Here is a 27,605-nt window from a genome sequence, read left to right on the forward strand (position 1 = left end):
CTCAAGCTTATATTAGTCATTTGTGCTTTCATCAACCCCCCTCCTTCTTGTGGAGAATGAAAGGGACTCTTTAATGGCAGGGACTCTGCAGCCAGACCGCCTGGGTTATGATCCCAGTTCTACCATTTGTTAAGAGTGAACAAGTTACTAAATGTCTCTAAGCCTCAATTTCCTCATATATAAAATGGAGACAAGAACATACCAACTTCCTAGGGTCGTTGTGAGGGTTCAATGGAATAATACATGTGTATCAGGATGCTAAAATGGAAGTCTTGACTGAGGCACCTGGATAAAATAGATCTGATATTTTAAAACAGGAACTAGAGCAACCTGTATCTTTTCTTAAAGTAGCCATCTGGAAACCAGTTTCTTAACTCTTAAGCTGTTCATGTGGGGATACAAAAGTAGAGATTGAGGAGAAGTTTTAAAAGAAGACTTCTGTGGAGATAGCTATTCTGTGAATGTCACCCACTCTACGGAGAATGCCCTCCCTACTTGCATCTCAAGTCATGAGGAAACCGCCTGGACAGATGAATATGCATCCCTAAATTTTGGAAGGACTGTAATGTGCTTATTATATTATTTAAGACTATGCAGTTCTGTTATAGAAGACAAGAAAAATGAATAGGATGGAGGTTAAAAAGATAGTATATTAGTAACATCGAAGACATGTTAAGGATAATAAGTGGATTATATGATTCTTAAAAAATGGAACAAGAATATGTTTTATGGATAGAAAAGGATGGAAAGACCAAGTCATAAGGTAATGGATCATGCCACCTCCAGACTGACAGGTATGTTACCCCTAAATTGTTCATCCGCCTGTGATATCCATTACGGTCCCGTTATGAACCCAGTGTGCTCTTCCCAAGAGACACATAAAATCCATTGCTGCTCAACAAGCTAACTGGAAAGCTATGGCTAATGGCCAGGACGCTGTGTCTCTGACAGAGGAAGCATATTGGCCCTAAGCACTGTCTACTGAAAAACATGCACAACCTGAAAGTCAAGAATTATGTTTTATTTGGTGGACTTTCTGAGGACTTCAAGCCTGGGAAACAGCCTCTCAGATATCTCTAAAAGACTGCTCCCAAGGGGTAAGGGAGGAACCATGATATATAGGAGTTTTGCAAAAAGACCAGGTAGTCAGAACATCAAAAAATTACTGTTAATTAAAGAAAATTAGATATCTCAAGTTAATGAATTTAGCACTTTTCTTTGTATGGGAAGATGCAAGAGTCTGGGCCTATTGAAATCATTCCTTTGATATGCACCTTAGCTATCTAGGGCCAGTATCCTGTTCTTTCCCATCCTGAGTCTCCCCAGGGCTCACTGTCATGGGTGGCTATAGTGGCTTGATGGCTGCAACATTCTTTGTTTACTGATACGGCTGGCAACATTTTTCATTCACACGGGAAAGGAAAAAATATCTTAATTTTCAATCAAGATCAGGAGTTTTACTTTTACTTAGCACTGGACATTCTTATTACTAAATTGACACCAAGCGTATGACCTATGAGACACCAGAGAAGTCATAGGGCTTGCCCAAGTTTTCACTTGGGAACATAGAAGAACTAGTCCCACTGAACAAAAAGAAAGGAGTGATGGAAGAAAAAAATAAAATTATTGATCACAACCCATAAGTTTTGCTTGTTCAATACAATGTATGGAAACTGCTTAGAACAGTACCAAGCACAAAATACTAAATAAATATTAGCTATTATTACTATCTGTGCCATTGCTACCATGATATCTTGTACACAGTAACAGCCTGATAAATCTTTATCAAGTTAAACTGAATTCAATTCAAGTATTCAAGGGGTTGTTGCATATTTTATCAGATCTTTAAGGTCCAGAGCAAAAAGTAAAGTGCCTAGAACATTTCTGAAGCTCTCTCCTGAAATTCACAGCTCATTAAAAAGAACAGGAAATACCCTAAAGCATCCAGGTCTTTTTTTTTTTTTTTCTGGGCTGATATCATAAAAACCAGGCAAGCTCTTAAATAGGTGTCATAACATCCAGAGGATCAAAGGAAGTCATTTCCTCTACTAGTCTTAGATTTCAAAAATAATTTCTTTATCCCTAAAGCTGAGATCCTGCTTATTTGGGAGTGAGAGCTAAAGGAAACAAATTGCCTGTAGAGAATAGTCCAGAGCATACTTGTGGGCCCTATATGGACAGACCCCCACCTCGGCCCTCAAATTTCCCTGACCCTTGTAGAGCCTAGGCTTAAACCAGGCTTTCTCACTCTGTTATCAAAGGCAGCTCAAATTTACACTTCACTATATCCATATTGAAAAGAAATTACTTATTTTCAACATTGATTCCCTGCTTGCTATTTCCAGAGAGTGCCTTCCAGCAGGGAGGCAAAAGTCATTGAGTTGGACTCTAATTTCATCCCCTGAAAATAAGGCTCAGTTGCTTAAGGCTAAATTCTATTTTAAAGGAAGGCACATTAGATGAAACACTCATATGGGAACTTTTTGGATTTTTTTTTAATTGGAGTATAATTGCTTTACAATGTTGTGTTAGTTTCTGCTGTACAGCAAAGTGAATCAGCTATACGTATATGGATTTGTTTTTGTTTGTATATTTTGACAACTTTTTTTTGCCATCATATCAAATACTATAAATTTTCTTGCTTCATGGGCCTTTTTTTTTTTTCAGCATGGGCAAAATACTGGTAAGATGATTCTACCGTCTATCGACAATCAGTCAACTGCCCAAAAGAAGGTCTAAAGATCTATAAAGGTCCACATCCCCGTTTGAACTCTTTTTAAAAGGATTTTATTTAGCAGTATGATAGAACTCTCTGAAAAAGCACACGTTTAAAATGAAGGTTTTTATTCAGTAACCTTGCCAATAAACCATTCACAAAATTAACACGTAAGTCTTCATTTTGATAAGCAGTCAGAATTATTTTGAGCTAATAGCAAGGAATCTGAAACTGTTTACTTCATTCTTACTGGACTCTATTCATCCTAAGAGAAAACCAAAAGCACTGACTAACTCACTTGAGTGGGGTTCCCATGTGTATGCTGTGTGTACTAGAGCAGTCAGGCAAAGCAAAGACAACCTATTAAATAAAATGACTTTAAAATGTACTCTGAAAGTTAACAACTACCTGAGTAAACTCTTTGGTTATTAATTTTCTTTCACTTCTACTAGAAAAAAATATTTTTAAGAATTACCCAAGCCATTAAAATGAGACTAGAGATAAACCCTCAGTTTCTAACAAATGTATATTTAGGGTGGGGGAGGGATGGACCGGGAGTTTGGGGTTAGTAGATGCAAACTATTACATATAGAATGGATGGACAAGGTCCTACTGTATAGCACAGGGAACTATATTCAGTGTCCTGCGATAAACCATAACGGAAAAGAATATAAAAAAAAATGTACATATAGGTGAAACTGAGTCACTTTGCTGTATAGCAGAAATTAACACAACATTGTAAATCAACTATACTTCAGTTAAAAAATATTGATGTTTATTTCTAATTAGAAAAGGAATACATGTTTATTGTAGAAAATTTGAGAACTGTAGAAAAACACAAAGAAAAAATTACAGCTCCCATAATTTTTAGTGTATTTCCAGATACACACATTTTTTTGGCATTGATATCATACTTTACATACTGTTTCATAATATGCTCCTTTCACTCAATATATCATAAATAATTTCCCACTATTTTAATGTACACTATGCTATGTATTCCAAAATTTAGCTAATCTCCCACTATTGCAGTTACATGGCTTTCATTTTTTCTTTCCATTTCAAATAACACTGGGGTAAATATTCTTGTAAATCTGTTTCAACATCTCTCATTGTTTCTTTAGAATGAATTCTAGAAATAGAAATGTTGGATTATGGATATGAACATTTTCAAGGCTTATGATAGAAAATGTACTTTAGTGGGATTTTTAAAAAAAATTTTACATTTCTAAAAACAGTGACTCAATTGAAATGGCTAGAGTCATATTCTGGGTGGCTTCCTCATGCAGGAAGGGTCCCAAAGCTGAGCTCCCCAGTACCCGGTTAGCTTATAAAATGCTGGTGTGAACTGTTTACGCTGCCACCACCATTGCAAGCAGTAAGCCTGAGCCTGTCTCGTGTGCCAGCACACCTGCTCCCCTCCCTTGCCAGCCTGCTGACTATGGCAGGGAACGAGAGAGACCAAACAGGTCAGCAACCCAAGGTGACTCTAGCCATTTCCACTTGCTTCTCCACTTTTCTGCACATATGGTCTCCAACACACTTGTGAAATGTCTCTGTCTGAATGTGAAAGACTGGGGGCCACTAACGAGTAGCTAAATACATTCAAAATGAAATGAGAAAATAACATCAAGCAACACTTTGGCAGTTGCCAGATTCCATTTTCAGAGTCTCTGCTTCATACTTCTCATCAAAACCAAGTTAGAGTTTCACAGCAAAAGAGACAGATTACTGATAATTGTGAAAGATGATTTTTTTGAAGTTAAGAACCATATTTGACCTCGGGTGATATTAACCAAGCTGCTTGTGTTATACAATTAGTAAGAAAAAATAAAGTGGGGCTTCCCTGGTGGTGCAGTGGTTAGGAATCCACCTGCCAATGCAGGGGACATGGGTTCGAGCCCTGGTCCGTGAAGATCCCACATGCTGTGGAGCAACTAAGCCCGTGCGCTGCAAGTACTGAGCCTGCACTCTAGAGCCTGTGAGACACAACTACTGAGCCCACGTGCCACAACTAGTGAAGCCCGCGCACCTAGAGCCCACGAGGCACAACTACTGAAGCCTGCATGCCTAGAACCCGTGCTCCGCAACAGGAGAAGCCACAGCAATGAGAAGCCTGCGCACCGCAATGAAGAGTAGCCTCCGCTCGGCCGCATGCAGCAACAAAGACCCAACTCAGCTAAAAATAAATAAATAAATAAATTTATGAAAAAAAAAAAAGGGTGATGTTGAGGCAACAGCAACCTCCCTAACAGAATCCTTTGGAGCCTCGCTAACAATCTTTCCAAGGAACAGTCATCACTGGGCCATAAAGAACTTTTCCCTAGGAGGCCACAAAATGAATCTATTTTCATTGAGCCTTTAATTAAAAGACCGAGACTATCAAACCAAAGTAAGGTTTTATTCATCTATTTGGTTGTGGAAGGATTAAAAGCGGAATGTTTATTGGCAAAATAAATATATTTTTAAATCACTCACACATTTTAATTTACTGTTTACAATAATCCTTTCTGTTTATAAGTAATAATGTTTTGACTATATTTGAAAAGATAGCAGTTGTTCTGGAAATTTTATTTAGACACAAATAGCAGAATTTTTAAAGTCAAAGGCAAAATAGTGCTTAATCTAAGACCTAATCTGAATGGCCATGTGGATTTGGTTAGATAAATGCATCAGCTTCCACTTCATTATGAAGAATGAAGTAATCTGTACTACCTCTTCTTCTGAGCACAACTTTAAAAACCTGGATAAAAAAATGAGGGAAAAACATTTTTAAAACATTAAAGATGCTAGTAAGTGAGTGAAGAATTGCTTAGCCAAGATCCCAGAGAAGATGGAACTTCAGAGAGGTGAGTCTGTCACTGAGGATACTATTGCCCAAGAGGAATTTGCCAGGCAGTGCTATTAACAGCTTCTCTAAGCTAGGGGATGGAAGTTTAGAATTCTGGCTTACAGGGGAAGACAGGAGACTTGTTCTTCATGGAATATTCATTTGTATCTTTTGACTTTTATATTATATAGAGGTATCACATTAAAACAAAACAAAACAAAAGGATATAAGGACTATCAAACGGTCTGCTCCAAACCATTTAGAGAATAAAAATAATAAATCATAAGTTTCTTAAAGTCAACAGGCATATATCTATATTCTAATTTTTCAAATATAAAAATCAATGTTATCTTGAGACTTATGAACACAGCGCTAGAATGTACACTTCTGTTATATTTTATTCCACTTTTAGGAATCTAGACATAAGGCTTGGCAAGCAATATACTTTTTTTGTACTATAGAATATAATTCTAAAAATAATAAAAATTTGTTTTTAATAATCAGTTAATGCCCCTAGGATAGAAGGCAACCAACACCTAAGTCTCTGATGGTTTTACTTTACAAATCTGTACAAGTATTTCCTTCCATTTACCACTGTAACAGTTTCCATTACAGTTACCACCTTACTAAAATCAGATCATGAGTTTAAAAGGTTAGAAATTATAATTGGAACAGTATTTCTCTTCCTGTAACAGAATCACAGGTAGAATCTAGATATTCCTTATTCATTTAAAGATAGACTGTTTAGGGACTTCCCTGGCGGTCCAGTGGTCAAGACTCTGTGCTTCCACTGAGGGGGCGCAGGTTCCATCCCTGGTCGGGGAACTAAGCTCCCGCATGCTGCACAAGATAGACTGTTTCAATTGAACCTCACAGGCTCACTAATGAAACTAATAATATCATTAACTTTGTGATATACTTTAGAGACTACAGATGAAATCCCAAACTTTTTAATCCACCAGGTTCTCCCAGGAAGATAGCATTGTGAATTTCTAGTAACATTCTTCCATTTTGATGCAGAAAATGAGTTCAAGTGGTTTAAGAAAGTGACTTGTAGAGCAGTAAAACTATCAGTTCAACTGAAGGGATGAAGTGCTTATTGGTGCAAAAAAGTAAGCCCCTGATTTGCACAGCATGTCCAGTCTGAGACTACATACCTTGAAAGGAATACAAAAAAAAAAAAAAAAAAAGTTACTGTGAAAGACATCAGTAAAGAATATAAGGTAGAAAAATGAGACAGCTAAGATATGAGCCCAGATGAAATAAAGAATACAGAAGCAATAACTTTAAGAAGAAACACATAAAAGATTAATGAAGAACATAAATGCCATCTGTTTTCCATGTTCCTTAAAGGCAGTATTGAAGGCATCTTATTGTTTTGGTGTAACCCAGCATTCCTTCTCTATATTCTGGTAAACACCACCTCTCTCCACCCATGTGGTTTAGGTGGGATTCACTCCAGTCCCAGCTTCAGAGGTAGCTGTCATTCACAGTAGCCCATCCCTCTGAGCTTAGATAGGAACTGAGATAGCTAGGTAATCAACTTAGAGATGCTTAGGGGAATTTTATGCTTAGGGTATCTAGAAAAGAAAAACTGTGGGAAGCTATTTTGTAACTTTGAGAAAACTGATATACATTAAAATTGTCTCCAGAAACCACCTCCCATTCTATATGATGAGTACCACACTGGATTATATTTCAATACCTCTGCTTATGTGTGGAGAGGCAGTACAGCACAGGAGTTTTATGTCTGTTTGTTTTTTAGGGTCATGCAGCACAGCTTGTGGGATCTGAGTTCCCTGACCAGGGATTGAACCCGGGCCTTTGGCAGTGAGAGTGCAGAGTCCTAACCACTGGACTGCCAGGGAATTCCCTAGCACAGGAGTCAAGAGCACAGACTATAGAGCCAAACTCTTGGTCTTAATCTCAGCTCTGCTTCTTACTAGCTGTGTGACCCTGGGCAAGTCATTTGAGCTCTTTGTGACTCGTTTCCTCATCTGTAAAATGGGAATAATAGTAGAGCCCACTTAATAAGGTTGAGGTTTAAATGAATTAATACATCAAAAGTACTTAGAATATTGCCTGGAACAGGGTAAGTAGTATATAAATGTTAGCTATTGTTGTTGTAAGGACTAATAAGTAAAACATGCTTAGAACAGTGCCTGACACATAGTAAACCTTGCATAATATTATCCATTATTAAGAGCATTCATTCAGCCATTCAACCAATATTTACTGAGTACCTTTTCTGTGCCAGGCCAATAATGTCTTCACTCTAGACCAGTGGTGTCCAAAAGGAATATAATGCAAAACATAAATATGCGCCAAGTACGTAATTTAAAATCCTCTAGCAGTCGCGTTAAAAGAGTAAAAAGAAACAGGCAAAATTACTTTCAATAAAATATTTTAATCCAATATCCAAAATATTATTTCAACATGTAATCAATATTAAAAATTGAGATATTGGACATCATGTCATTCTAAATCTCTTCATCTAGTGTGCATTTTGCACGTACAGCACACCTCATTTCAGACTAAAGCCATATCTCAATGCTCAACAGCCACATGTGGCTGGTAACTAACATGCAGTTCTTGACATGAAAGGTTAGGGAAAGGGGGGAAATGTTCTTTGTCCTCCGGCCCATCCTGCTACTAATTATCCATATAATCTATCTATCTGAAATATATATAATATACATATAGTTATATATAATATATATATTTTTTCGGTTTGCAAAGTCCTTTCACATTTGCTATTCCTTGTTTCATTTAATAGGAACATGCCTTGCCTTGAAGGATAGATTAGATTTTAAGAGATAGGGAAAATTCCCATCAAGAGGAAACAAATAAGCAGAAGCAACAAGGAGGGAAAACCAGGGGTCTATTAGGAAATTAGTCACAGAGATAAACCTAAGAAAATATATCAAGGAAGCCCTCAATGCCAGACCATGGAGGCTGGGGTGTGAATTGTCAGGTGGTAGGGAGAAACTGAAGATGTGAGCAGGAAAGAGGCAAACTTGGATTAAACAAGTGGCTAAACATAGCATGAAATAGAGTGGGAGAGGCTAGAGGTAGTTCATTAGGGAATCACTGCATTAAAATCTCAGGAAGAAAAAATCTAGATAGAGGGATGAAGAGGAAGAGAGAGCCTAGCGGTGTCTGGTACTCAGGAGATCCCAATGTTAGTTCTCTTCCTCCTTTGGTGATTGGGAGATTTTTAGGGAACTTTTAGATAGATCTCTCTCTCTTTCTCTCTCAGTCTGTCTCTCTCCCTCCCTCTCTACCAACAAACATCTGAGTACCTACTACCTGCCAAGGACTATAATAGACCTTGAAGATATAAGAGGGGACAAAGCAGGTAAGATTCCTGACCTCTTACATCTTATATTTTCTGGAAAGAAACAAACCGATTATGACATAAAATATTTTCACATCGTGATAAGTACTATGAAGAAAATAATCATGGAGATGATTGGCGAGGAGAAGGAATTCAGAAGTGGTAACAGTTAAGTTGAGATCTAAAAGGTGAAAGGAGCTGGATGTGCAAGAAGTCAGGGAAAGAGTGTCCCAGGTAGAAGGAAAAGCATGTGCAGAGTCCTGCAGGCATGAAAAAACTTGGATGCTTCAGACTAAACATCAATGTCGCTAGCACAAAATTTGGGTGGGGATTGTGGCAGGAGGTGTAGCGAAGGGGGCGATCAAATGGACAGGTCATGAAGGGCCTGTAGACCAGGACAAGGAACTGGATCTTAAGAACAATAGGAAATCACTAAATTTCAGTATCTAAAAGGTTGCAGGCAATGATTTCCATTTTACGATCACTCTTGCTACAGTGTGAAAAACTGCTTAAGGCTGGTAAGGGTGGAAGCTGGGATTTCAGGTAGAAAACAACTAGAGAAGAGCAGGTAAGAGATGATGGTGGCATGGCTTATGTTAAGGAAGGTACTTGGGAAAATTAACGACCCCACTCCAATATTTGTGCAGAAAAAAACCCTCTATGATTGCGCTGCAAAAATTTCAAATGAAGGATGTTGTTTTGTCCTATTATGCACTTTTTGGGGGAAGACTGCTACTGAAAAAGTCAACATGAAAATAAATATTTGTTTATTCTAGGTATTGGAACATACAATCTTAACACACATTGTTAAATGTAAAATATTATTTCCGAAATGGAATTTTCAATTTCATTTTAGTTAAGGTGATTAGAAACTTTCTGAGGAGACAACACATGACTTGAGAATTGGGGGGGGGAAAAAAATTAGGACTCCATGCAGAAAAAACAGCCAAGTACAAAAGCAAAGGGGCAGGAATGAGACTACCATGGTCAAGGACCAGAAAGTAGCCCAGTGGCTGGAGCCGAGTAAGTACCCATCAGCACAAGGTACGTGGGCCATATTTAATCAATGACCACGAGACAGCTTCTCATTCATCTGTCACCTCCACAGTGCTGGCAATATCACGAAGTAGCCAGTAATAAAAAACAAGAAGAGAAAGGTCTCGAGCTACCCGCGCTACAGTATTTTTCAGCCGTCTCACAAGAGCTGATAAAAACTCCATCCACTTCTAGCGAACCAAGAGTAGAAACACCGGTTCTAAAGAGAATGAGTACATCGTCTAGATAGGGCCTGTGTATTCCCGAAGTCTTGACCGTAAAGCTCTTTTCGGATTGATCACCGCCTCCGCCCGCAAGGCACTTCCCTGCACACCTTGAAAGATCCACAATTCTGGAAAATTCTCAGGAACCTCCTCCCGCCGGCGGTTCTCCAAGTCACTTCACACGTGACCTTGCCTCCCCAACCCTGGGCCCTTCAAACAACTAGAAAGCAGCGTAACTTCTCCCGGCAGCGCAAATGAGCTCTCCAAACTCCACTGCCGAAAGAGCCAGGAAATCCCGCGTTTACAGGCTAAATCCGCAACGTCACATCCGATCACCTGCCCCAGCCTCCACCTTACATCGAAAATCACCAGCATGACGAGACCAAAACTCCCGTCGGGGGCGTGTCTCCCCAGAGCCAATGGGCTCTGTCCACCTCCCTCCTCAGTCACTGTTTTGTCTATTCGTGGCCTGTGACGTCAGAGGGAGGAGCGCGGAGGGAGATACGGAAAGTGAGAGGGGCCAGGCCCCACTGTCGCTCTGGAGGCGGAGAAGGAGCAAGATGGTTTACATCTCGAATGGTGAGTTGGAGGGGCTACGTGAGCGACCTCCGTCCTGGGAGGCCGAGCCCCGGGTTTCTTCCATCCTCGCCCGCCGTCCCGGCGCCGCTTTTCCGGGCACGCCCCGCGGCCAGGCGGAGCTGGGGGCGAAGTCTCCCGGGCCTGCGGCTCATCGGCCGAACGTCCCTGAGCCGCGGCGGGGGCCAAGGTCCCCGTGGTGACGGCGGTGCCGAGTGCCCGGCGTCCTCGCCCTCCTGGAGCTTCTGCTTGTGGGTCTCGGAAAGTGGTCTTTCCTGTCGGGCGTCAGTGTCCTTAACTAGAAAAGACTACACTGTTCACGCCGTTGCGTAGCGCTTGTGCCTCGGGCACTTTTTTAAAGCATTGTTCGTTTGTCCGCTCATTGTCTTAATGTCGCCTTATCCGGGTGATACCCTATTATCTGTTTTGCGGGTGGAGACTGAGGCGCAGCCGGATTAAATAGCTTGCCCAGGATCACAAAGGTGGTTCTAATGGCTCAGCCGGGTTTCTAACGCAGGTAGGCTGACGTCTGCGTTCTTAACGGTTTTCTACTACGCTGCCTCTTGCTGTAATGTGTAAGAGAGTTGAAGAAAAGATTTGGATAGGATTTTTCTCCCAGCAGAGGGGTAGCTCGTCACGCATGTAGCTTTCTGCCCTAATTTCAAGGGGCACAGGGAGTAGCATTACTCCCTGTAGGAGCAAGTTGATTATTCCTGGAATGGAGAAGCTGAGAGAGACTTAATTCAGTGACTCCCCAAAGACAGTGAATGGAAAGGAAAGACACAGTATGACTGGGTCAGAACAGTGTCAGAACTGCCTGCCCACTTGTTTGACTCAGGTGAAATAAATGTCTTGGTGCACTCTTAACTAGTTCTTGCATCACGGGAACCAGGTCCTGGTTCTATTTGAGTCATCTGTTTATCTTCAGAGACCATGAAGGTAGTGAGAAATCTGGCTGAGTGCACTTTGCATTTCTTTGCTTTTCAAAATCTCACTTTCTCTTCCTCCTTGTCTCTTATTTAAAAATCTTTGAAACAAGTAGGTTGATGGACACTGAAGATCAAAGTTTCATCTTCGTTTTGGGCACTTGCAGACTTTGTGTTATATTCTTTGTGGTTAAGGCTGGCAGCTTCTATTATTTATCGAATAATTCTTTGTAGTGTGTCTTCGTGTATGCACTGTTGTTTTTGATCTACATAAATAACATAAAGGTCCTACTAGGGCTTCTAATCTCACTTTTATAGTTGAGAAATGGCCAACTGCATTCAAGCAACTTATTTCTCTCTGAGGATATTGGGAGGGGAGGTTTCTGCCTTCAGAAACTGGGAAGAAAAGCGCAAAAAAGTCAGAATGGTACAAATGCATGCAATATGTTCTTTAGAATCGCAAAGGAAGAAATTGACGGGTTCCAATTAGATCTGTTTCCTCCCTCCCTCCCTTCTTGTCGCTGCGCGCAGGCTTTCTCTAGTTGCTGCGAGCGGGGGCTACTCTTCGTTGCGATGTGCAGGCTTCTCATTGCGGTGGCTTCTCTTGTTGCGGAGCACGGGCTCTAGGCGCGCGGGCTTCAGTAGTTGTGGCTCGCGGCTCTAGAGCGCAGGCTCAGTAGTTGTGGCACAGGGGCTTAGTTGCCCTGCGGCCTGTGGGATCTTCCCGGACCAGGGATCGAACCCGTGTCCCCTGCATTGGCAGGCGGATTCTTAACCACTGCTCCACCAGGGAAGTCCTAGATCTATTTTCTTAGAAGGACTGTACCAGCATTTCATAGTTGACAAAAACTTTTTCTTACTGTCAAAGTGACTTTTTTTTTTTTCTCAACAATTCTGTATGATGACTATCCTTGGAATACTTTTTCTCAGAGAAGGAAAATGTCACGTCACCCAACGAAGCAGAGCTAGTAAGAGGCAGAACCAAGCCTATCACTCACACTCTGTCTTTAAGTGTAGCCCTTTTTTCTCAGTAGCTCTGTGACGGCTCAGGTCCAAGTGGATACCTGAAAGTAAGCTGGTCAAGGAAAGAGGAGAAGTAAACTGGGCATGGCAGTGAGTGGTGAAGCCCTTGGGAAAATGGAGAGGAGAGGTAGTAGAGTAGTTGACAGATGGCTCGTCTCCCAAAATATTCTAACCTGTTGATTTGCAAGACTGAAACTCTAGAGTATTAACTTTTCCTGATGTAGCTTCTATTATTTAAAGTGGTTTGAAAAATATATCCATTTTTCTGTAAGATAAAACTGGAGTCTGTAATTCGGATCAACAGCATTCTGTGAAAGAAAAATAGTGGTCATTTTAATGAACAAGCCAAATTCTCTTTAGTACTTAGAGCCCACGAATTCTTTGATATATAAAAATTTTAACATAACAACTGATTCTGAAGATTTTAAGGGTATGTATAAACAGTCTTTTTATATAGGCAGGAGACTTTGCAAGTGAAAGAGATACTCAGAACACATTTAGGAAAATGGAAGTGCTGTGAGCATCCTTTATATTCACTCATCTCATTTGTTTCCTCAAAATACTTGAATAAAGGTATTGTACACCCATGTTCATAGCAGCATGTTCCCAGTAGCCAAAAGGTGGAAGCAACCTAAGTGTCCATCAATAGATGAATGGATAAACAAAATGAAGTATATACTTACATTGGAATATTCATCAGCCTTAAAAAAGGAAGGAAATTTTGACATATGCTACAATATGGATGAATCCTAAAGACATTGTGCTAAGTGAAATAGCCAGTTACCAAAGTACAAATATTGTATGATTCCTTGTACAAGGTTCCTAGAGCAGTCAAATTCATAGAGATAGAAAGAATGGTTTTCAGGGGCTGGGGGAAGGGAGAAATGAGGAGTTAATGTTTAATGGGTGTGGAGTTTTAGTTGGGGAAGATGAAAAAGTTCTCGAGGTGGCTGACGGTGATGGTTGTATGACAGTGTGAGTGTACTTAATGCCATAGAACTGTACACTTAAAAATGGTTAAAATGGTAAATTGTTTTGTGTATATTTTACCACAGTAAAAAAAAAGAGAAAAAAAAAAACTTGAAATGTCACCCAGCAGAAATTACAAACTATAGGAGGCATAATTTGACATATTAAAGGAATGACCTCTAGACCACAGAACTTCACTTCCCTAACCTTTCCTTAGAATGATGCACACATAACACACCTTTCCTTGTGTAGACCATTTGGAACAGTGAACAAGTTGAAAACTGAGCCTGTGATTGTTACCTGACTGATTAAATGTAATGCATCTTGTGTCAGGGATTTGTTGCAGTAACTGAAGTTTCTTTATTCTTGTCTATAGGACAAGTGTTGGACAGCAGGAGTCAGTCCCCATGGAGATTGTCTTTTATAACGGATTTCTTCTGGGGAATAGCCGAGTTCGTGGTTTTGTTGTAAGTATAGTAGTCCTCTTAATAGCCCTGATATTTAAGTTCAGCTTGCCTGAAGCACTTTTTAATTGTAATTTTTATTAACAGCTTTTCTAAGGGAGATGAAGACTTATGTAGTGATAAAACTGCCCCAAACATCTTTTATGATTATGAATATGTTCCTTGAGTTAGTAAGCTTGACCATGTCTTAGCCATAGTGGTAACCATTTCAGCCTGCAGCTATGGGGCCAGACCTGCTTGTTCTGCTGCCAGATGACAGCACTTTGCTTTCTCTCTACTGTTCCTGCCTTTTGTGTGTATGTGCAACTTTTATGGCATAGTATACAACAAGTAAACAAGGGGAATTAGATCTTGATTTTTAAAAGCTCCCAAGGCATAAATTTTTTTTTAAATGAAGGCTTAGCATCGATACAGAGGAGACAAAAATTTAAGCTTCATCATAATTTCAAGCAATTCTTAGTTAAATTCATTTTTTGGTCTTTCATATGCTGTTTGTTTTATGAAAATTGTTCATCTACTAACAAGTCTTACTCATCCAAAGTTTGAATATACATTTGAGTGTCTCATGGGCAGAGAACTGCAGATATGCAGAGATGTGGGATATCTCCTTCCTTCATTGATTTTAATATCAGTAAATGTCTTCTTTTTACAAGGGGCCTTGGGGTGGGCATGATTGTGGGAGGAGGACATCAGAGGAGGTTATTCCAGGTGGAAGAGGCACAGCAAAGATGGCAGAGAAATTTGAAAATCAGCCTATGCTCTTTATACTTAATTTGATTGTAGCTCTGGTTTAGAAAGATTAATCTGATGGCTGCATGTGGCATAAATTAGACGGGGTAAAATGGAAGAAACCGTTCCATAGAAAAATACAACAGGGCACAGAAAGGCCTAAGTTAAGTTACTCATTGCAAAACTTCTTTGCAATCTCTTACAAATTTCACCTCCATATTGTTTATTTAAAATATTGTTTTAATTTAGTTAAATCCTTCCCTCTCCACAAATAAAACGGATTCCCAGAAAGCCCTGTGCCTCTGGCACACCACCTCAGCCCCTCCTTCCCCAAGGTAACATTAGGTAGGCTGTTGGCACAGGAAATGGACATGCAATACTATAAAAGCAGACTCTGGGACTTGACAACTGATACAGAGCAGAGGAAGGAAGTTGGAGATGACTCTGGTTTCAGAGTCATTGCTAGACTCTGTCTAGAAGAGTTACAGCAAATAAGAAAGACAAGGAGTGGTGGCTTTGGCACGGAACATAGCACACTCTGTTTAGACTTGTGCTTGCGCTAGATGGTGTTGTCCAGCTGGCTTCAAGAAATGCGGGTTTGGAGCTAAGTTCGGGTAGTCATCCTCCCACAGAGATGATAGTTGGAACCATGGAAATGCATTTTATAATGTTGAAAGTGGAGCTTCTGTTGTTTTCTGCCCCTTGTTTCAGTTTCAGAACTCTGTTTCAGCAAGATGTGAAAAAGAGAAGAGGCTACGGAAGCTCATCTGATTCCAGATATGATGATGGAAGAGGGTATAACTTTTTAAATTGATAAAAGATGTTTTTACCTCTCTGTGTAATATAATTAAATTAGAGATAAATAGGCAGTCAGACATAGTTAGGCTCATGGTAATTAAAGGCTTAAATTCTATTTCACAAAATTAATGTATTACTGTAAATTAAATCAAGTTGCCTTTGATTTGATAATCAGAGTTAATCTGACAAAGTTAAAATGTATATCAAATATCCTATGGGAAAAGTCTAAATTAGAGGATGAAAACTGATGGCCAACATTAAAATCTAGAGGTTTCACTTTAGAATCTGGATTTCCAGCTGCTAATGAAAACCTCACGATCCAGCAGCACTGGGTGGGAATTGTGTTTCTATATGGCAGAAATCAGCTGGAGCTGGGTTTCAGTTGGACATTTATAGGAGGAGCTGTCCCGTTTATCCTAACCCTTGCTTGACTCACTTTCCTCCTGCGCATTATGCAGCTGGTCTCTTTCAGTATTTGAATTTGTGACTCGCGACCTAAATGGTAGTTCCTATTTTAAATAAAGAAGAGGGTCTATTTGAGTGTTTAAAAGGAATCAATTGAAGTAGTGTCTACTAAACAGTAGAAATTAACTTTTCTTATCTTAGGCCACCAGGAAACCCCCCCAGAAGAATGGGTCGAATTAATCATCTGCGTGGCCCTAATCCTCCTCCAATGGCCGGTGGATGAGGAAGGTAACTTAAAATCTGCAATTCTGCAGGGATTTCATTTTGAAAATGCCTCCTTAGGCAGGTTTTCTTTAGGAAAGCAGAAGTCACAACATTTTGTAATTACTCAGACATCTTATTTGGAAAAATATTTTTATCTTAACCCTTGAAAAATTATCTTTTGAATCAAAATGTCTTTTGAAGAAGGTTTTATAACATGTATGACTAGCTTTTTCATACAGATCCAAATTACTAACTACTAACTATTATAACATTTTCTTTTAGGTAAATGTCTGCTCTAAGAAGCAGACAACTGGACAAGCACATTCATAGCAGAAGGAAACCATCAAGAAATGGAGCGTTGACCACACTGGACAAGTTAGATGAATGTGTACTCTAAACAAGGATTGCTCTGTGTCCTCACAGATGAATGAGGTCGTGCTGGGAATTCCCCCCGCAGGGATCTGGCATGACTGACAGGCAGTTCTATAAATACACGTGTTTGTCTCATCTTTTTTGTATCGTTTATGAAAGTATTAATATAGTTTTAATAAGTAAATATTTTTAGGTTACAAGACTGACTTCTCATCTTTATATAATTAAAACACAGAAAGCTCCAAATTTGAAGAAGAATAAACAGCTGTGTATTGAGTACTATTAGTGTCAACTTTTTCAACTTCTGAAATACTGTTCATTGCTTTTTGTTGTTGTTCTTTATAAATAAATCACAGTGTATTTCAGTAGTATGCATACGATATCTGTGCTTCTGAATTTTTATCTTAAAACCTATTTGTCCCATGGATCTTTAATACAATGTGTCTTACTTGCTACCAGATGTAATTATCAGGGTATTTGTAAAGCCATAATCAACAAACCTGAGCTACAAAATGTAGATTTGCTAGGTGGTCTTTAAAATCAAGGACTTCAATGCTATCTTTACCAATTTTAGTTCTAAACCATTGCTTAAGATACTGCCTGTTGGCTTTAACCCCATCTGAATGCTGGTAACTCTCATTCTTTCACTAGAATGAAAGCTCTGTGAGGTTAGGGATTTTGTCTTCTTTACCCCAGTGCTTTGAACAGTGACTACGTGTAATAGGCACTGAAATATTTGTGGAAAAAATGAATAATACAGAAAATTCTACTTTGTGTTTAACAGTCTTTGAAACCAAAGTGTTCATTAAAAGCACTTTCATATCCATTTATAAGTATTTATTCAACTCTGTTTGCCAGGAAATGGGGATGTGGTGGCATTAATAAACACTGGTCTGTAGGAAAACCAGACTACAGACGGACAAGACTGGAAGCAGGGAGTTGGGTTTAGAGGATGTTGTGGTGGTCCAGGTGAGATTGGACCAGGTAGCAGCAGTAGGAGTGGAGAAGTGAATGCATTCAAGGCATATCTGAGGGACTGCGGGATTTGCTGATGGCTTTGGATGTCGAAGATGTGGACAATTGAAGAAACAAGTGAAACAGGATGGTGAAAATGGGAGTAGATTTTTTTGGGGGGGAGGCGGGGATCGAGTAACATTTTGGATATATTTAAGTTTACAATGCCTTGTAGACATCTAAGTGGAGATACTAAATAAGCAGTTGGTTATCAGGGCGAGATCCAAACTGGAAATACATATTTGGGAGTTATCTTCATATTTAAAGCCATGAAACTGGATAAAGTCATCCAAGGAGTGTGTAGAGAGAAACCCTAACTCCACAGAATCCTAACATCAGAGGCCGGACTGAGCATGGCTAGTGAAGTACGAGGAGAACTAGAATTACGTATGGTGTCTGAGAAGCCAGAAAAGACAGGTGTGATGACGAAATGAGACACCAGTTATCAGCTGCTCCAGTAAGCACGCAAAACAAAACACAAGTAGGTTGCGGGCATGCTGCAGCCAGGACCAATCACAGCAACATCAGCCAATGCACCCTCCCACCTCACCCTCCTCTGGGCAGCTCCGCCCTTCCTCTTTCCCGGAATGCTCTGGGCCGACTCCTGGCGGCCATCTTGGTTGTGGGCAGTCGGCCGAGAGGTTGCGCCTGCGCCGAGGCCTGTTCTCTGGCGGTCGCGTTGCGTCCTTGAGGCTAGAGGCTGGAGGGGCGTCGGCGGCCGAGATGACCCAGGCCGAGAAGGGGGACACGGAGAACGGGAAAGAGAAGGGCGGGGAGAAGGAGAAGGAGCAGCGCGGCGTGAAGCGACCCATCGTGCCCGCGCTGGTGCCGGAGTCGCTGCAGGAGGTGAGGCGCCGGGGGCGGGCCTCGGACTCGGCTTCCGGGCGGGGCGGGGGGCCGCGGAGCTGGGCGAGGGGAGGAGGCTGGCGAACGGCGGGAGTCTTCGGGCGCCCACCCAGGTGGGTGGTGCAGGGGGGTCGTTCCCCGCTTGCTCCGAGGGCACAGTGCAGATGGCCAGGCCAGTGACACCAGCCACTGTGCGAACCCCAGCCTCCCGGGCCATGAGACCAGCACAGGGCTGTTACCTTCCTGCCAACTAGTTGAGGGGGCAGACTGGATGGTGTGTAAGGGCCTTGCCAGTTCCCACTCTCTAGGATTCTCCCACTTGGCGGGAAGGGGGAGCTCACGGTCGGGGGTGGGCAGTAAGTATCTAGGGCATGGAGTGGGATGGGCTAGTGCAGAGGACCACAGGGGGAGGTATTGGGCACACACAGCAGGTAGCTCCTCCAGCCCTGACGGTCTGGGACAGTTTCTCCAATGGAGGTGACACCTGGACAAAGACCTAAAGGATGATTAGGAGTTAGCCAGGGGGAATGTGAGGGCAGGAGAACAGCATGGGAGAGACCTGGGCCAAGGGAGGATATGAAATGTTGGAGATGAGGATGTCTGGAATTGAGGGAGAAGAGGGAGCAAGACATGAGACTGGAGATCTTAACAAGGATGGCATCAAGAGGGTCGTATAAGCCAGAGCCTGGTCTCTTCTGAAGGGAATGCAGAACTTGCGAAGAGATAGCCAGACTCCGAGCTACATGATTAACTCGTTGAATCCTCACAATAGCTCTCTGAGGTAGGAACTTTATCTAGAGCAAGGAAGTGGCACAGTCTGAATTTCGAGCCAGATCTGTGAATCCGGAGCCTGGGCCATTAGCCCCTATAACCACATTTGCTTAACTTCAGTCATGTAACAACTTTTGGTTTTTCCGTATCCTCTGTGAGACCTCTACCATTATTTGCTGAATAACTTTTTTTACTCCATTTTGTCTGAAGCAGTAATGTCCAGGAAATGATGTGTAGGATGTATTGGCTAGTTGTTTTCTAATATGTTAAGGTAGATACGTAATTATTAAAAACTGCTTGTCCACACTCTGGAAAACTGCGTTTGCTACCCCAGAGCTTCCCAATCAGTGTGCTGCAGCCTGTGTGCTATTAATGAGGTACAGATGTCCCTGATGGCAAGCCACCTCATGTGTTTAACTCAGTTTGCTAGATAAGTGTTGTCTGCCATAGCACGCAAAAGCTTGAGAAGCGTGCTGCAGAGCACCAGGCCATGTGAGAGTGGTGCTGTGGGCATTCAACAAATACCTACTAGGCTCCTGTATGCCGTGCACTGGGCACAGAGTAGCGAACAAGACAGTAGTAGTCCTTCACGTGAAGGTTTTGTCTTTTGAGAGAGCAGACAGTGAATCATTACGAGAATGATAAGTGTCACGAAAAGGAGGGGTGCCGTAAGATTTTATTGCAGGGGGACAAATAAGCCTGGTCTGATGACATTTAACTTTAGACCTGAAGGGAGGAGTAAGATTTAACAGGGAGAAAGAACACGGCAGGCAAGGGGAGTTGCGTTTGTGAAGGCCTGAATGTCAGCACGGTGAACTAAGAAATCAGACATCTGCATTGGGAAGATTAAAGAGACTGAAAAGTAAGCGGTTCTAGAGTAAAGCTAGAGAAGTAGGCAGGGTCTTGACCTTGGAGGTTCTGGGCTGTATCTTATTGGCAAGTTACGGAAATGTTTTAAATAAGGACATGCCAAGAAGACACAACTGTAGCTTAAGGGCAGAGCAGAGTAAGTGCTGACTTAGGAGTCACACTGGAATGGTGATTCTCAACAGAGGCATCCTGTTGTCAAAGGGATTGTTGGAGTCCCTTCTTCCCCCACTCCCTCCTGAAACTCTGGGTCCCTCAACAGGTTTACGTGGTAGAGGTTCCCGAGTGATTCAGGTTATATTCTGCCCCCTTGAGAATCACAGATCTAAAAGCCCACAGTCATTACTCCACTGTCCTGATTTGTGCTGCTTTGTCAGTCCTTGTTCACTGTCTCCCAGTAATGGATGGTGAAATGCAGCAGAGCTTTCTGACCTGTGAGGATAGAATTGTGAACTCTGGTTTTTTAACCCCAGGCTCTTGCCAGATCAGGTAAATAGTACAGAACCAATAAGGGTAAAGTGTTTAAAAAACAATGACGAAAATACAGTTCATGCACATTCTCGGAAGTTGTCCATGTATAAAGTCCACTTACTTTCCAGCATTGCAAAACAGTGATTCTGATCTTAAATTTACTTCTTCCCTCACCTCTCAACCAGTGTTGTCACATCTGAGCAATCATACTAATTACTTCAGGAGCTTTTGTAAATTGCAGATTCCTAGGCTCTCTCTTCCTGGAGATTCTGAATCAGAAAATTTTTAGTGAAGCCTTAGGGTCTTTTTTGTTTTGTTTTGTTTTAACAAGGATCTTTAGGTGATTCAGATTTAGAGAACCCCATACTTCACAAGTCATAGTATTCCCCACACTCTTATTCGTTGTTTAACTCTCTTCTCTAGTAAATGGGAAGTTCTCTAGTGGTCAGGACTTTGTCCTGGTCACCATTGTACCCACAGTGATTGGCACAGAAATGCCCCCAAATTTTAGCTTGATTTGCACTGGGTACTTAGGATTTCATTCATTTAAACAAATATTTGTTGACCTATGTACTGTGAGTCAGATCCTCTGCACACAGATACAAAAAGAGTTTGCATTCAGGCAGAGAGCAGTATTTGGAAGCCTCTCAGAGAACTCCCTTTACTGAATTATTATTATTATTTTTTTAATATTTTATTTATTTATTTATGGCTGTGTTGTGTCTTCGTTTCTGTGCGAGGGCTTTTTCTAGTTGTGGCAAGCGGGGGCCACTCTTCATCACGGTGCGCGGGCCTCTCACTATCGCGGCCTCTCTTGTTGCGGAGCACAGGCTCCAGACGCGCAAGCTCAGTTATTGTGGCTCACGGGCCCAGCTGCTCCGCAGCATGCGGGATCCTCCCAGACCAGGGCTTGAACCCGTGTCCCCTGCATTGGTAGGCGGATTCTTAACCACTGCGCCACCAGGGAAGCCCCCCTTTACTGAATTATTTTGATACCTTTGAGTTTGATAGTCATTACAGGAAACTAATTTCTTAGTCTAGCCTGTTACCTCTGTGTTATTTAACGTGTTACCTGCATGTTATTTACTAAGGTCACACTCCTATGTTTTGTATTTGCAGCAAATCCAGAGCAACTTCATCGTTGTCATACATCCAGGTTCAACAACTCTGAGGATCGGTCGAGCCACAGACACACTTCCTGCCAGCATTCCTCATGTTATTGCACGAAGACACAAACAACAAGGGCAGCCCCTGTACAAAGACAACTGGCTCCTAAGGGAGGGACTAAATGTAAGTCAGAAATGGAGGATGCTGGCGTTCCAGTGGTTAGGACTCCGAGTTTTCGCTGCCGAGGGCCCGGGTTCAATCCCTGGTCAGGGAACTAAGATCCCACAAGCCGCGCAGCGTGGCCAAAAAACCCACCCGCCATACCCCCCCAGCACACACACACACAAAAGAAATGTAAGACCTAGAGAGAAAGCCCAGGGTTGTCTCCTTGGGAGGGCTTCAATATTCAATGTATGCCATAATCTTGAACGACATCTTCATAGCTTTAATGTATTTTAAAATAACAACATCGTTCAGGGTTACAAATATCATTTTTTATCTGAGCTATCAATTTTAGATTGTACGGTAATAATTATCACAAAAGTAAATCTAATTTTTTTCACCCATCAGGATGAATTGGGTATTGATGAAGATGATCTTTAGTAGAACATACAGAATTGTCACTCCCTTAAAATGATGCATCCAGGTGTCTATTAACTGACTGCCATATTTTCTCTTCCAGATACTTAGAGTTTAAATTGAGCTCATATTTTCAATCTAGCAATTGAATTGCTACAGTAAGCACTTGTTACAATCTTAGATCAAATCATAATTTAAAGGCAAAAAATAGTATTTCCTTGGAGTAAGCGTTTACTTAGGATGCAGTAGGCATCCTGTTTTGCAGGTGATAATTAACAGGAAAATTTTTGTGATAGGTGTTAAATATGTGTATTGCATTGTAATCTGCTTTAAGTTTTAAATCAAGGGTAGTTGTAGGAACTTGCAGTTTCTATAATTCTTATAGTAAGCCTTAGGGTTCCATTTTTTAGCATAATTAGAAGACTCTCCTTAAGTCCATTTCTAAGCTTAAGTCTAACTTGACAGTGTAAGAATCTAAAATTCGCATATCTTTGGATCTTACAATTCTATTTTAGGAATAAATCCCAGGAATAAAAATGGAAAGAAAACAAAATATTTTATAAAAATATAGAATGTTCTTTGCAATATCGCAAGAACTTGAATACTCATTAATTAAGTGAAATAACACATGAAGGAATAAAACATTGTTATAAAATTGTAAACATGAGCATTATATAGATATATGGAAGAGTCTCTCTAATACTTTGTAAATATAAAGTAGCAGTCCTCTGAAATCAGTCAAAAGCCACTTGAGGTTATAGATTTTTGCAGATAGTTTTATGGTGATGGCTCTTTTCTGATTTTTTTATTTATAAATAAGATTACTTTGAATTCTTAAGATTAATACGTGTGACAAAGGTGAAGGACATGCTACTCGTTGATGAGGGAGCATTTGCTCTTGCTGGATTAAATTAGTATTTTGCCATTTCTTTCTCTTTTTCACTAAATTCTTTATACTCTTCATCTCTATTCTTTTTCCCCAGAAACCTGAAAGTAATGAACAAAGACAGAATGGCCTTAAAATGGTGGATCAAGCAATATGGTCCAAAAAGATGTCAAATGGTACAAGACGGATTCCTGTGTCCCCTGAGCAGGTTCGGTCTCAACTCTTTCTTCAGATTCATTCTTTGACCACTGCTATTAAGTTGTAACCATTCGTCTGTGCTCCCTATTTCCTTATGCAAATTAAAGATGGGATTTCCTTAAAAGAGGAAGAAAAACCATTCTTAACCACCTACAGAATACCTGAATTGATGTTGCAAATGTCTAGGCAGGCCCAATAATTTGTAAGGTGGTGTTTCTTGTATCAAGTTGATGAAAATTTAGTTTATCTGAGAGTCTTAAGTGTGTAATTCCAGGATCTTGATGGGAAGCTGTATTCTTACTACATTTGTCATTTTAATGTGATAAACCAGTACTGCTAGGAATGGACGTGAGTCTATATGATATATAAATCTGTATTCAACTTTCAGCAGAGTACAGTACTAATTTTGGACTGACTAAATCACTGCCTAAGTGTTAACATTATGGGAGAAATCAAGACTGTGGAAAAGGGCAGGAGAATCCACTTGTGACCAATCAATATTTTGTCACATATCTGGGATTTATGATTAAAATTTGCCACTGTATCTGGTCTGTGAGAGAGGAGAAAAGAGGACAACCCCCTTTTTTTTTCTTGCATGGATTCAGAGAATTTTCTGATGCTCTTTTATTTCAGGCACGTTCCTACAACAAGCAGATGCGACCTGCGATTTTAGATCATTGCTCTGGAAATAAGTGGACAAACACATCTCATCACCCTGAGCATTTGGTAGGAGAAGAGGTAGGAAACTTCTTTACAGTGAAATGGAAGAAGAAAACCTAGAAACTATTTATAAAATTAATTTGCTTTGCCACCTAATTCTAGTTTTTCTCAGCATTCTGTAATCCTACCCTGAGGACCAGATATTCACACTGGCTTCTGAGATGTTACTTACACCTCTCTCAACATTAGAACAGTCAGCAAATATTAATGATAATTTCTGGCCTTAGGTCTTTGAGTGTGAATCTAGAAAACCCTGAGAGAAGAGTTTTAACAATGTATTAATCTCCCTGTCTTTTCTAGGCCCTGTATGTTAATCCTTTGGACTGTTACAATATTCACTGGCCTATCAGAAGAGGTCAGTTAAATATTCACCCAGGACCTGGGGGCTCCCTTACAGCTGTTCTGGCAGATATTGAAGTAATATGGTCTCATGCAATACAAAAATACTTGGAAATCCCACTGAAAGATTTAAAGGTAAACTAAAATGACCAGTTATTGGATTGTCTTTAAGATTCTTGGTCAATAAAAGTATACTATACTCAGTTGTTTGTAAGACAGTGTCCTTGAAGCCTTCTTGACCTTAAGGTGTTAAGGATATCTTTTTTCCTTCACTGAATTCCCCTCTGGTGCTTTCTTTTTTTTCTCATTTTGTTTGGTTCTTGGTGTTTCTCAGCTGCTCTGCAATCAGCAAGCTTGCTCATGTTTATGCCTTCTCTCTGGACCTTTTTCGGTAACATCAGTTGTCTTATTTTTCATTTTACAAGTGTTAAATAACTCAAAGGGAAAAAAGCCCACAAAACTTCAACATTTTCTGTTTCTTTTCATAAAACCTAAAGGATAGCAGAGAGCTTTGAGTTTTTATTTTGGGCCTCTAGCCATTGCTGCTACTGCTTTAGAGAGAATCCTCTTTGACGACAAGTGTGGTGAAATTTATTTTGACCTGACTTGAGTGCTAACCATTTTATATTTTTTTCTTTGTTCTTCTTTTTAGTATTATAGATGTATCTTGTTAATTCCTGATATCTATAATAAACAGCATGTGAAGGAATTAGTGAATATGATCCTAATGAAGATGGGTTTTTCAGGTATGTCTGATACCCCAGTGAAATCTGCCTGAAATGTGATTGTTTTTGTTTTTTCCTGACAAAGTTAATCTGATTCACTGCTTTATTGAAATGCTTATTCTGGGAGGGTCAGTGATACTTGGATGATTGCCTGGAGGTTCCTAGACTTTAATTGAATATTTGTTGTAGGATCTTTCCTGCTCCCCAGCTGTTCACCCCTCTGCCTTTTGTTTTTCAGGAATCGTGGTCCATCAAGAGTCTGTGTGTGCCACCTATGGAAGTGGTTTAAGCAGCACGTGTATTGTAGATGTTGGAGACCAAAAGACAAGCGTGTGCTGTGTGGAGGATGGGGTCTCTCATCGGAACACTCGGTGAGGAGCTTGGGAGGAGGTATTCCCTGCTCCTTCTCCCCACACAGCCTGTTCAACTAAAAGCGTCATGAGTTAGAAAGAAGTTTTTGTAAGGAATTACATATTCAGATTTTTCATATGAAACTAGTAAGATTGTGGAAGTGCAAATTCTAACACGGCTATAAATAGCCGATTTTACCCTTCCCATTGGAACTCTCTAACATGAGTTCACATTAGCAGCTCCTGAAAGCCCTAGTGTGTGTTGTGTGCTTTCCCACAGAGGAAGTGTGTACGTTAGCTCTGTGTCTTTCACTGTGGTGTGGCAGAGAGATACCAATCATATTCACAGCAAAGCTTTATTTGGGCAAGTCATGTAGGAGAAAATAGGTTTTCAGGTCTGAATTCTCTAGCTAGCTAGCAGTTTGAGTATTTGCTTTTCTTGTCATAATTGTTTTTGGTGAGTGAGGAGTAACTTTATGGTGGTCAAGTCCATTCATTATGTCATCACTGATAGAAGAGTTAATAAAATAACTAGCAGGAGCAGGTTTGCTGCTTGTCTGTCCTGAGACAAGCCCAGCACAGGTAAGCACGCTCAGGTAGTGCACATACCAGTTCTCTGCAGCACTTTGTGCTTCCAGCATGGCTTCTTCAGGATGCTCTAATTCTTCCTGTCACTCACATAGGAAGTTTGACTCTTAAGGCATAGAAACAAATTTAAAAGAGGGTCCAGCAGTCCATGAGAAAGGTTAATTTGTTACCTCCCACCCCAAGTTACAGTGCATTCTCAAACCCAGATTGAGTTGTTTGGGCTCATCCATTTGTAACACCTAATGCCATTGGTTTTCAGAGTATAGAGAAAACACTGGACCCAGGTCTTCTACCACTAAAACAGCACAGCAGTGATCTTTCCAAATCGTAGAAATATTCAGTTAGTGGATAGTATTCGCTAAGATTTTCTCCCATAAGTTTGTCTTACGGTGTCACTGCCTGCCATTTCTACATGTTGGTGAGTACAGACAGTCAAACAGCTGTCATATGCTACACATATGGACTTGGAAATGAGCTGGATTTAGTGTGTATTCTGTTTCTTGGACATTTTTTGCAAATAGCATTTTTTGCTTCTAGATGTTCACCACTGTTTTTTGCTAGTTTCCTTTCTCTCTCCCTTACATCCATTCTGTCCTTTCATGCTTTAATTTATCTCTGCAACATTTCTTGAAACTTGCTGTGTTTCACTGTGCCTAACTGAGTTTTTGGAGCACCCTTTGCACCTTCTTAACTGACAGGTTACCCATCTGCCCTTTTCTCTTAACACTAGGCTCTGTCTGGCATATGGTGGATCTGATGTGTCAAGATGTTTTTACTGGCTGATGCAGCGAGCTGGGTTCCCTTACAGAGAATGCCAGTTAACAAATAAAATGGATTGCCTTCTTCTGCAGCACCTTAAAGAAACTTTTTGTCATTTAGATCAGGTGGGAGCAAAATCAAAATTGCTGATTATTTTTGTTTTCAGGAAAAATTGAAGATATTTAAAGATAATTAAAAATTGAACAGTATTATGCAACCTGTTCAACCCAAGTTTATAAAGCCTTGAGGCTGAAGCTGTTGAGGAGTGAGAGTTTTTTGGTAAGGTCAGAGCTATACGGATGTGTCTCAGGCTCTGGAAAACAGCTAGTTTTTTTAAGAGAGTTTAGCAGATATCTCTCTCCTTAGGATCTACAATCATTCTAATAAAGGTTAAAGATAAACCTTTGGATGTAATGAATAGTAGCAGGTAAATACATAGGTATAGACAGTTAATAAAATGGTATCATTTGAAGCACTTTCTTGGTATTGTGAACAGTCAACATTTAGTCATTGCTGTATATGAATTGCTACCTTTTTATGCTATTTGTTTTAGACCTTTCTTTTTCCAACTTTTTTTTAAGCATTTTTCAAGTAATGTAATTTTGAATAAAAATTTTTTTGAGAAACATAAGACAGGGTAACATTTCCCAGTTACTGAGGGAATTTGCTTACTGGTTTGGACATTGTATTGGTGTGTGTTGATAATGAAGCAAACAA

The 27,605-nt window shown here is 40.5% G+C and overlaps 2 protein-coding genes across 6 annotated transcripts in view; both read left to right on the forward strand.

The window, feature by feature from the left end:
• Positions 1 to 10,592: 10,592 nt before the first annotated feature.
• On the forward strand, positions 10,593 to 16,324 carry SELENOK (selenoprotein K). Its single transcript, XM_007174792.2, has 4 exons — positions 10,593 to 10,721; positions 14,013 to 14,103; positions 15,541 to 15,624; positions 16,234 to 16,324. Exons 1-4 carry the CDS (start codon positions 10,703 to 10,705, stop codon positions 16,322 to 16,324), a joined length of 285 nt encoding a protein of 94 aa, XP_007174854.2. The 5' UTR covers positions 10,593 to 10,702.
• A 1,962-nt stretch (positions 16,325 to 18,286) lies between these two features.
• Positions 18,287 to 27,605, forward strand: part of ACTR8 (actin related protein 8) — a 29,543-nt gene continuing 20,224 nt past the window's right edge. For 4 of the 5 annotated variants that reach the window (XR_450384.3, XM_007174789.3, XM_007174787.2 and 1 more), the window contains exons 1-8: positions 18,288 to 18,528; positions 21,757 to 21,927; positions 23,307 to 23,417; positions 24,041 to 24,145; positions 24,428 to 24,601; positions 25,119 to 25,212; positions 25,430 to 25,562; positions 26,860 to 27,013. Coding sequence is in view for 4 of the 5 variants with exons in the window: in XM_007174789.3 (XP_007174851.1) it covers positions 18,406 to 18,528; positions 21,757 to 21,927; positions 23,307 to 23,417; positions 24,041 to 24,145; positions 24,428 to 24,601; positions 25,119 to 25,212; positions 25,430 to 25,562; positions 26,860 to 27,013 (1,065 nt within the window). In the remaining variant the exon portion in view is untranslated. Of the gene's footprint in view, positions 18,529 to 21,756; positions 21,928 to 23,306; positions 23,418 to 24,040; positions 24,146 to 24,427; positions 24,602 to 25,118; positions 25,213 to 25,429; positions 25,563 to 26,859; positions 27,014 to 27,605 lie in introns of all 5 variants that reach the window. The other variant, XM_007174790.2, reaches the window with a different exon arrangement.

The sequence above is a fragment of the Balaenoptera acutorostrata genome, chromosome 10, assembly GCF_949987535.1.
Source record: "Balaenoptera acutorostrata chromosome 10, mBalAcu1.1, whole genome shotgun sequence".
Classification (NCBI taxonomy): Eukaryota; Metazoa; Chordata; class Mammalia; order Artiodactyla; family Balaenopteridae; genus Balaenoptera; species Balaenoptera acutorostrata.